Source organism: Pseudorasbora parva, chromosome 5, assembly GCF_024679245.1.
Source record: "Pseudorasbora parva isolate DD20220531a chromosome 5, ASM2467924v1, whole genome shotgun sequence".
In the NCBI taxonomy this organism is placed as follows: Eukaryota; Metazoa; Chordata; class Actinopteri; order Cypriniformes; family Gobionidae; genus Pseudorasbora; species Pseudorasbora parva.
Window position 1 is genome coordinate 41310216 of NC_090176.1, and position 11729 is coordinate 41321944.

The window sequence follows — 11729 nt, forward strand, 5'->3', positions numbered from 1 at the left end:
GATTTATCAAGCTCTTATCAAGTCCCACAATAAATAAAATAAAAACATATTATACAGATATTTCATATATACTGGTATTATATGATTTGTTAAGTGCATTTAATAGATAGATTTTCAATAAAGATTTTCTAATTAGTTTTTAAAAAGTAGTTTACTGCACATTTTCGTTGCATTTACAGTTTTGACCAGCAGGCGGCACCAGCGGGTGGCGTTTCGAGCATAGATGCTTCGAAACAGTGAATCATTTTGCGAAGCAATTGATTCAAAGTTTCGACAAGCTTCGTTTCTCCCAGTTTTTCAACGGCTCTGGTTTCTCCCTATGGTTTCTCCCATCACTAGGCACCTCTGTACATATCCGGTTTATGTCGGTGTTTACTTTTTGTTGCTATCAAAACCAGCCGTTTAAAATTAATTATAATCTGACATATTTGACAATTTTCTAATCAAATAAAACATTAGACATGCTAGTGTTGAATGACAAGACGCGGATGAAACTGTAGTGGGCAGTGTCGGTCGAAACTCGACACATCACGAGATTTCCTCGACGGTGTCGCGCCATCATGACATCATGAAGGAGGGCTAATGAACAGTGGCGATAGGGTGAAAGCTCTCTGTGTACAGTGATCCAGAACACCAGCTGGGCTGTCTAAGGTTTAGCCATGTCATTGATTATCTTTACATCATCGCACAGGTGAGTGTTTCTGAAGTGTCACAAGTTTGATGCTATCATGCGTTTCTTCCACGTATAGACTCCGGGTGTGAAATATTGCATACAATTTGATGTGCAGGACATTTGCAAACAGTGCAATACTATAGGTCACTTTTCCAAAAGGAATGAATGAGAAAAAGTTTGGACGTTGTCTCTTAGGTATATAATATCTATTAATTGAAGGAAAGTGTCATTAAAATGACTGTAGAACGTATAGAAACAAACCAAACTGTAGGTACGTTATCTGCACTATGTCTTTGGGGACAGTCAATTCATATAAAGAGAGTTGTTTTCCACAAACCTACACATTAATATTTATAACTGAGATTTCAGTTTCAAAAGGTTCTGTTGACTTTATTTTAAGAGATTCATTTTAAAAACAATAATATCCTGCACAATGTATAACAATTAAATGTTACAAAAAACAGTAACCAATATTGATTTTTTTCCCATACAGACTAAAACCAATCTTTAGATTGCAGAGAATACAAGGACACATGGTAAGTTTGATCTCGAAGCAGGGATTATAGGTATAGATTATAGGTATATATTTACAGTTGTGTTCAGAATTATTGGCACCCCTGGTAGATATGATCAAAGATAGCTGTAAAAATAAATCTGCATTGTTTATCCTTATTATCTTGTATTCAAAATTATTCACAAAAAGTAACCTACATTTAATTCAAAGTGGGGATAATTACACTATAAAATAAATGCTTTTCTCCAAAAACATGTTTGCCATAATTATTGGCACCCTTTTATTAAATACTTTTTGCGCACCTCCTTTTGCCAAAATAACAGCTCTGAGTCTTGTCTTGATGAGTATGTCTATGAAGAGTTTGGAGAACACATGACAAGAGATCAGAGTCCATTCCTCCATACAGAATCACTCCAGATCCTTCAGATTCCCAGCTCCATGTTGATGCTTTTTCTCCTCAGTTCACCCAACGCATTTTCAATAGGGTTCTGGGATGGTCATGGCAGAAGCTTCATTTTGTGTTCAGTGACACATCCGTGTGTTGTTTGATGTTTGATGTTTGTTTCTAGATAATTGTTCAGAAACTTTAGCCACTTAACTTTTAAATATGGATATTTTCTCACACAAAAGCATTGATTAGCTTTAGTAGGCATTTATTAACCCCCCAGAGCAGTGTGGATTTTTTTTATGACGGACAGATGCACTTTTATGGACTTCAAAACCAGAAATAAACAGAAAATAACATTCACTGCGATTATAAAGCTTGGATGAGCCAGGACATTATTAATATAACTCTGATTGTACTTGTCTGAAAGAATAATGTCATATACACCTCGTTGGGCTTGAGGGTGAATAAATCGTGGGCTAATTTTCATTTTTTGCTGAACTAACCCTTTAAAACAATATAGACACTATACAATATAGCCTATTCCAGGCAGATTCATAATATATTTTGTTAAATGGAACTTCTTAATTATTGCCCTGATGGTGGGGATGGGAATTTTCACTTTCTATTTTGTGAAGCTCAACAATATTTTGCTGCACATCAGAACTATATTCTTTGGTTTTACTCATTGTGATGAATGATTAAGGGAATTTGGCCTTTATGTTTCCTCATATTTATACTCCTTTGGAACATGGGTCATGGCTGGATAATTTCATGTTCCTTACCCTGGTGTACTAAAAAGGTACATTTTATTGGATTAAAATAAATCAAATTTATTGGTAATTTTTAATTTAATTTTTTATTTTTTTAAATAAAACCTCAAAAGGATAAACAATGCATTTATTTTTATAGCCATCTTTGTTCATATTTACCATTTCTATATTTAAACACACACACCTCACTTCACTTGATAGAGAGAAAAAACAGCCAACAAGTTACAGCATTATACATAAAATGATTTAGTTATAATAAAGAAAAGGTCTGTGTCATAACCTTGACTGCTAATGTACATGTTTCTTTCCAGATGTCCAGTAAAGCTGGCTCTGAAGTTCTGTTTGAGAAAGTAGGGAATGCAGGTGTCATCACATTAAACAGGCCCAAAGCTCTCAATGCTCTGAATCTCACCATGATCAGACACATCTACCCTCAGCTCAAGGTTAGGGGAGACTGGAAACCTTTCTCACAACATCACTAAACCCTGAATTATTGTTATTCACCCAGATCATCTCTGATTGTTGACCTGTTTTTGTGTAGAAATGGGACAAAGACTCAGAAACGGATATTGTGATCATTAAAGGAGCGGGAGAGAAAGCTTTCTGTGCTGGTGGGGATATCAGAGGTAATTATGTAACAATTTTAATTGATAACTTTTATGGATCCATGCACAGATCTACCATTTACACTGAAAGGCTACAATTATTTTCTCAGCTGTCACAGAGGCTGGGAAAGCGGGCGATTCCCTTGCTCAAGACTTTTTCCGTGAGGAATACATTCTGAACAACACTATTGGTATGTTTTCACACTTTTGTTCCCAGGTTGTTGTTTTTTTTTGTTGTTGGTTTAATAAACAGATTTATTATTTATTTTATCTTTTTAGGTACATATCAGAAACCTTATGTGGCCTTAATTGATGGAATTACAATGGGAGGAGTAAGTATTTATCTAAAGTTGTCGTCTTGCTGCACAAGTACACCAGCAGATGGTGCTGTCTGTTCTAACTTAGCAGAATGTGTCATCGAAGGAACTAACTCCAGAGGCAATGTAGGCCAGCTTGCCTTTGTGTTTACAAAATAAAAATAAAATTGATGAAGGACAAAGTGACCTTCTTTATATACTGTAAAGCTATACATATAGCTGTGCCATTCATTTCACAGTGTCAACTATGAATTTGTGCATTAACATTACCATCAGTTAGGTCTAGTGCTGAATTCAGAAACGTATACTAGCATACTACTCTTACTATTTCTGTCATAAAAAGTAGTATGCTAGTATATGTGGTTCCGAGTTTAGCACTAGTAAACAAATGCATAAAAATACTAATTATAATTACAAGAACGCATGAGCTATTACCATATGTATTTTTAGTGCAATATCTTGCAGTCATGTTTGACTGAATGAGCTAGAGGAAAGCTGTGACGCACTATGAGTCATAAATCCCTTTTTTAATCCTCTTAATTTTCTATCTTGCACTGTGTACTTTATCCAGTAGGTGTCAGCAATGAGCTGCTCTTACAAACTATCTTTGGTTTTATTGATTAGTCTTGGATTGAGTAACACTTTATATCATTGTGTCCATGTTGCACATATTACATGTAGGCTGAAATGTCATTAATTTAATCAGTAATTAGCAATGCATCACAAACAATTCTTATTCCACAGAAATTCATACTGAAAGTTTTAAATGAATTACTAATTATCCTGCTTATTAAAAATTCTAGAGGTGCTGATTTATGATGCTTAAAGGTGCTGTGTGTACTTTTTTTGGCAGTACTAAAGCATAATAATACCATAATATTTTCATAGATATTTAGAAAACATTTTAAAAGGGATAGTTCACCCAAAAATGAAGCTTATTCCATGATTTACACACCCTCAAACCATTTTAGGTCTATATTAGGGATAAAAATTCTAGGCCCAAACCCCCCACCCCCCACCCCATCCCCGGAACATGACTCGGCTGATTCGATTATGTGATTGGCCAGCTTTTGTTGAATGCACCATTAAGCAGCATATTCAGTAGATGTGGTTTATTTGTATCATAGTACTTTCAATACAACATGAATGCATTCATATGTACTAACGTTTTAGTGCTTTACTATAAACATATTTTAAACACTCTTTTACCAGCTTAATTGTAAAGCAGTTGAAGCAGTTAAGCAGTTGAAAAATTACTGGTGAAAAACTCGTTTTTCTTTGGGGTTCAGGCAGTAGGAAAGCAATTTCACGAGGTGAATCTGTTTGATTGATTATGTCGAGGTATGGTGGGCCGGTCGACCTCAGTGCCGTACATTTTTTGGTCGTTTGATGCAGAGCTGCTGCGTGATGTGTGTCAGCTGAGGACCACGTAAGGTCACTGAGCCCATGCTGACGTCAGATGTCTCTAAGGTTTAGAAATTGATTTTTCCATTTACTCAGATATTTGAGAAAAAGACATGGCCAATAGCTGCAGAATCACAAATGATGTCATTATAACGCTTGCAGAGCAGCTCTGTATTGATATTCCACAACCATTCTAGTTTATTTCCTTCCTCTCCGTCACTTAAAAATGAAAAATGACTACTATATATTATTCCATGGAACACAAAAGGGGACATTTGTAATAATTTATAACCATACAAAACCTCTTTTGTGTCTTTTTCCTATGTGTAGCATAACAGACATGGTTACTATGAGCTATAGATTTTATAATTTAGTTGTTTTTGTATAATCTGTTATTTTATTTGCAGAGTCCATTAAGTTCAATATTTTAGTTGTTTTTACTTTTTTAATAAATTTAATATAAAACATTTACAATTAGAGATGCACCGACGTATCAGCCGCGCATTATCGGCTATAGCTTGAACAAGGGTGATATAATAAACTAATGGTTTATTAATTGACTGTGTAAAGGCTCTGATTTGTATTGCATAATATAATGTTTTTTTCTTTTCTTGGTAAAATAATGAAATACTTGCTAAGAAAAAAATCTAGAGGGCTCGACATTTCCCAGTGCCAGTGTGAATGAAACTCAGACCATTGGCAGAACTATGACTGTCTTGATCAGGCCAGTGCTAAATATTCACGAAAGTTTATTCTTTCCACATGTTTTTAAGCTTGGCAAATTTAAATATTCAAGCGCAAAAAGATGTGAATGAGAACTCTACTCACTTTGTGAGAAGTTTTGTGTGTACTCACAATCGTAACGCGTGCCCGGAATGCCATTTTAGATCGCCTGAATACTGAATTAAAGGAAGTGTAAGATTGTGGCCAAAACTGGTACTGCAATCACTTTCAAATTACTGTAGAGCTGTGTATCCCCTCTCCCCCGCCCCCCTGACTCAAGGTTGCCAGATAGGCTGCAGGATCAGCAGGAACATTTGTAGCTGCAGCTGTGGTAACTAGAGCAGAGCTGGCAACCCGGATGCCCAAACACTACTGACTTCGTGATTGGTCGATAGGAGGAGGGTGGAGCTTCAGGCCAAAACACAACATGTCAACATCAACATCAGTTGAGGGCTGCAACAACAACTTTTAAATGACAATATCCTGGCCGGACTACTGTTGTCAGAGATATAAGTATTTGAAATTAACATGATTTCTTAATGTCTAGTGACATATTAGGGCCATTTTATGAATAGTTTAAATACATTTCTTAAATACAGCTCCTTTAAGTTCAAGGTCTTGGTGAATATCCTTGTAAGATTGTCAGTTATGACTTAAATGGATGTAAACATTTGAGAAATAAAACACTTATATACTAGTATACTGGATCCGTGCACCTCTTAAAGTGACATCAGCCTAAAATTCCTGCTACTCGGCTGTTTTAATGTTAATTGAACAACAAAAGACAAATTTCTCGCTACTCTTGACTAAAATACTTTTGTAACTTTTTACAAAAAAAAATTGTAATTTTTTTGTAAGAATTAATGTATATTAAATTATACAATAAAGAATATATTTCACATTTGATTAACTTATTTCTGTACCAAATACTGTTAGACCCCCCCACTCACCCCGCCGAAAAGCACTGTTTATTTCATATGTATCTTTGTTCTGTTGTATTTATGTTGGCCTGCTGAATGTTAAATGATTCCAATCCATGTTCAACAGAAATTCCCTAACCCTAACTAGTATATAGTATGTATGCTAGTTTTAAAATCATGATCAAAACACTAATCTAATTTAATGACAAAAGTTTGAATAAGTGAGCAATTGACACATCAGTATCGGCCAATAGTTTTTTCTTAAAATTAGTATATAATAATAATTTAAGTCTTAACAACTCTAAAGATTTGACATTTGTACATCCACCTAAATGTACGCAAACCTTTTGATGCCTAGTAAGCACTGGTATTTCCTGAAATTTCAAATCTAGATTTAGAAATGACACCATGAAGTGTCTAAATGTGATTTCCTCTCATACTTTGTCTGAAGCAGCCTTCCAGAATCGCTATTTAGAGATGTACAGAAGACGACATATCATCCTGTCAACATAAGTGGTAGTAGATTATCCAATAAATCATCATGAACATCAAAATGATTTTCTTCAGTGGTCCAGCAGAATGGAACACATTTAGTAATGGAACAAATATGCAATCACTCAAGATGGGCGTAACATAGCTCACACCTGCAGTGTCTCAGAGTGATCTATGAGCATCTCTTTGATCCCACACACTGGCCTGTCAGAGGGTGGCTGCGCTGCACCTTTAATACCTTCCTGACCGTCGCTCCTTATCATTTATTCCTTTTATTTTGGAAAGAATGTTTTCTTTTTACTTAGATTTACTTGATCAGCATTTGTGGATCACTAGAACGGTGGACTTAGACTTTTGGACCCTTCAGAATTCACATTCTGATTAACGAATTATCTCATTTACTTTGCTTGAGTGTCTGTGTTTAGTCCTTAAGCACCGCTTGTCTTTGGGATGGAGTTAAGTCGCAGTCACAGCGACATGCAAACTTATTTTGGACCTGGCAACAAAAATGGGCAGCAGGATGGGATGCCACACTTTTGGGCATCTGTTATGAATAAATCATACATTATAAATGACAAATAATAATACATTCAGTGTTACAGATGTTAGAAGAGCAGTTGGAAGTAGGTCAGATCAAGTCAGATTCATTAAAGCTCATTAAACACACAAAAATATATATTTTGTACGCCCTCCGTAGAGTTAATTTTGACCATCTCATTTATGTAATGAAAAACACAACTTTAGTACTTCTGCAGCTTGAAGCTCACCATATGGTAAATCATAATTAAGCAGAGCCACATGCCACTCCTTCTCAGAAAGAGAAGGACAACTGTTATATAAAAAGACAGTTAAATGTTTGAAACAATTTGTAAGACAAGCGTGTAAACTTGAATCCTCTAGATAGTGAACATAACCTTCAGATGTCTGGGGTCATTAAAATGTTGTAATGATTTTGAAAAAATATATTATGCTCACAGCAAAATAGTAAAATTGCAAAATAGTACAATTTAAAAATAAAATTATTTATTTAAAAAAAAAAATTAAAAATATGATTTATTTTTGTGATGGCAACGCTGATTTTTTTGCATCTTTACTCCAGTCTTCAGTGTCACATGATCCTCCAGAAATCATTTGTGTATGATGATAAAATGTTGAAAATAGTTGTGCTGCTTAACAATTAAACAATAATATAAAACATGCTTGGTTTTGTATCATGATTATTTGATGAACAGAAAGTTCTAAGGAACGGAATTTATTTGCAAATCTTTTGTAACATTATAAATGTCTTTACTGTCACTTCACTTTTAACAATTGAATATATCCTTGCTAAAAAATTTCATTTTTTTAAAAACATCTTATTGACTCAAAACTTTTAAATAGTAGTATATACATTAGATTAGATGTTATTTAAAAAAAACTGTACTCTTGCCAAATTTATGTTAAATTTTTAAGTTAACAGGAACTTTTCTTTTTTCACCATTTGTGATTTTTAGATTCATTGATTTGCCAAGTGCTTGATAAAGCTGTTTGTGTGTTGTTGTTTTTTTTTAGATATCTGTGATAAAATGTTCCAGAGCACTTTCATGTTAGAAAGAAAACTACCAGATTAAAGATGGTCTTTAAACATTCTTGGCTAAGTTTACGTTCCATAGTCCCCAAAATAGGGGGTGATGATACGTACTGTTTTCCATCCTGGAGTTGATATTTAAATTTAGATCCTGCCTACATTGTCTGCAAGTTTTCTGTCAGATTCCAGCCGAACATTTTGGAGAATGAATGAGAGTTTCCACCAGTTCTAAGTAATTGATTTGATGCCTTCAGCTACACATGCTTCCGGTTTGAAAGCTTAAACATTTGCCAAACGATTCAGAGAGCTTATTCCTGCTTCTGCCCTGATTCAGTGATAGTTTAATATAATAACCTAATGAGTTTTCATGTAGGGACAAATGTGCTGCTCTGATCACAACATGCTTCTCAAATCCTCTAGGAGAAGATCATCATTATTGTATTTTAATGAGCGGCCCGTTGAGAATGCAGTCCCCAGGTGGCTTCGTAACTGATTTGATGATATGTATTTTGTTAAACTAGACAGGTCCATGTCAGTCATGTGCTGTCATCTGATGAGTCACATCAGATCAATGTAATCAAGTAATGAAGACAATGATTCCTTGGATCTTCTTTATGACAGAATCGGATCGAGTTTTGTAGTGATGACAATAAGTTGTAGGTATACTTTTTGCCAAGTATGTGTAAAACTGTTTTTCAAATTTTGCATGTCTTGACATTCCAGAATATCTTATTTTTGTAGCCGTTATTAATATTTAGTCTGTGAGCGTATGCAAGTGTGCACACTATACTGTCCATGTCTAGAAAGGGAATAAAAACATCATCAAAGTAGTCCATATGTGGAGCATCGAAAATACATTTTGGTCCAAAAATAACAAAAACTACGACTTTATTCAACATTGTCTTCTCTTCCGGGTTTGTTTTAAAACCTCAAATAAAGATTGCCAATGTCACATGATTTCAGCAGTTTGACATGCAATCCGAATCATGAATCAATACGCTGATTCATAACTGTTTGAATCTTTATTTGAGGATTTAAAACAAACCCGGAAAAGAAGTTAACGTTGAATAAAGTTATAGTTTTTGTTATTTTTAACTGATGTCACATATGGACTACTTTGATGATGTATTTATTACCTTTCTGGACATGTAGAGTATAGTGTGCATTCATTATCATGAAGGAACAGAAAAGCTCTCGGACTAAATATAAAATATCTTAAACTGTGTTCCGAAGATGAAGGTTTTACAGGTGTCGAACAACATTAGAGTGAGTCATTATTTAAATACATTTCATTTTTGAGTGAACTAACCCTTTAAACACTGATATACAAAGATGAATCTATGAATAAAGTGCAACCGTAATATAGTGGAATAAGTCCCACCTTCTGTATCAAAGAGCCAATTGCTGATTGGTAAAGTCTTTACGTCACTTCAGCTTGCTGTTAGAAGATCAGGTTGCTGTAAAAACAGACAGTGGCTGTATCCGAGAAATCAGGCAGTACTACAGTAGTCATTTCGCATTAGAAATGATATCAGACGTGGAAAACGTTGGTCAAAAACGTACATTTACACACAAACTGACCAGAAACCACAACTTTCAGATGCTCTCTCTTTTCCTAGCTTAACTGTCACTGAATGGAACACATACGATTGTATTACTTTTTTTTCTGTGGTGATGTCGATATTTAAAGCAAGGTGGTAAATGATTATATATAATGCTAATATACACTATAGTTCAAAAGTTTGGGGTCTGTATTTTATTGATTTATTTTTATGAAATAAATTAATACTTTATCTATTCACAAGGCTGTAATGATTTGGAGCTGATAGACTGACAAAGACATTCGGCCAGTTTCAGTAATCTAAAAATGTTGGCAGATTAATTGGCCTGTCCTTAGTGCTAAAATACCTGGTAATCGTTTAGCTGTGTCTGTAACGCATCAACAGTATCAGCTGTGTGCTAGGGTTTCCATTTGTTTCTAATCCTATGCAATGTGTGAACAAGCTGTGGCGTTTCAGAGCACATAATGATACAGTGCGCTTTACATCAGTAGACTGTTTGTTATTCCGCTCCTGCGTTCACTGCTGCTCAAACACTACTAAATCACCACACATGTTGTTGGTGCCTCACTATGGCAACAGTGCTTAGGGAGAGGCTTAAGTTCTGACACTATCCATATGATCCACAATGTTCCAAATTGACTTTGTCTGCTCTTTTTCCACTGCTACGTTCAAGGGTAGCTGCTCATTACTGTTGTTGCAAACTAGTTTTTGACCTCTTCACAGATATTTTCCATAAAATGACGGTTTAGTAACGTTGGGTTGTCAGTATTAAAAAGAACACACAAAACCAGGCCCGGCGCCAGAAGGGGGGTAGGGGGAGGCTTGTCCACGGACCGCATGGACATCGCTGTTACGGACAAGAGATTGACTTGATAATAGCGTGTAATTTTTTCACTCAAACCACTGCCACCTGCTGCTGCTTCTGCTTTTAGAGTGAAAAGCTGCCCATAACTGCTTGTCTGTGATATGTAATCCTCTGTAAGAATTCGTAATAATTTCATATTATCTGCGAAAAGGAGCTAGCAAAAGATCCAGTGTGTATCTGTATTTGCACTCGTCAAATGATTACATTTCCAACGTGTTTTCGCCTCGGTTAGTAATGTAGCCAATCACAGACATGTTTGTAGATATCTACAACAGAATTGGCCAATCACAGGTGTTGAATTTGGAATCACTCACCGCTCGAGTGTTTGTCCAGGCGCTGAGTTCAGTTAAACCCGCGTGTCAATCCTCTGTAAGTGCAGACATTGTGAGATTGCGTTTATCGAATGAATGACAGTTTTTAGTGAATATAAAGTATATTACCACCACTACCCACTTCAAAACACTGACCCATCCACATATACATGCGGGATTCACTCGAAAAATGTGATGAATGACAGTTATAAACATTCATGTCGAATCAGGCTCCTAAAAATGTCAGGAAATCACGTGTCCTGGCTGCATATCATTATCCATGGATCACTGAATCTTTGGTAAATTGTTAGGATTGTTTGTTCTACTCGTGTTTTCCAGTATTAACTCCAGTCGCAGCAGCTTTTCTGCCACTCAGCCCCGGCTGAGGGGGCGTGTTACGGCGGGCAAGTGACGTCGATGCATTCGCTCTATATATATATATATATATATATATATATATATACACTCACCTAAAGGATTATTAGGAACACCTGTTCAATTTCTCATTAATGCAATTATCTAATCAACCAATCACATGACAGTTGCTTCAATGTATTTAGGGGTGTGGTCTTGGTCAAGACAATCTCCTGAACTCCAAACTGAATGTCAGAATGGGAA

General features: G+C 35.5%; 1 protein-coding gene across 1 annotated transcript in view; it reads left to right on the forward strand.

The window, feature by feature from the left end:
- Nucleotides 1–430: 430 nt before the first annotated feature.
- The window catches only part of hibch (3-hydroxyisobutyryl-CoA hydrolase), a 37459-nt gene continuing 26160 nt past the window's right edge, over nucleotides 431–11729 (forward strand). Inside the window, exons 1-6 of the mRNA XM_067444326.1 lie at nucleotides 431–691; nucleotides 1167–1209; nucleotides 2657–2788; nucleotides 2887–2971; nucleotides 3061–3141; nucleotides 3230–3282. Of these exons, the coding sequence (XP_067300427.1) occupies nucleotides 660–691; nucleotides 1167–1209; nucleotides 2657–2788; nucleotides 2887–2971; nucleotides 3061–3141; nucleotides 3230–3282 (426 nt within the window). The 5' untranslated portion in view covers nucleotides 431–659. The remainder of the gene's footprint in view (nucleotides 692–1166; nucleotides 1210–2656; nucleotides 2789–2886; nucleotides 2972–3060; nucleotides 3142–3229; nucleotides 3283–11729) is intronic.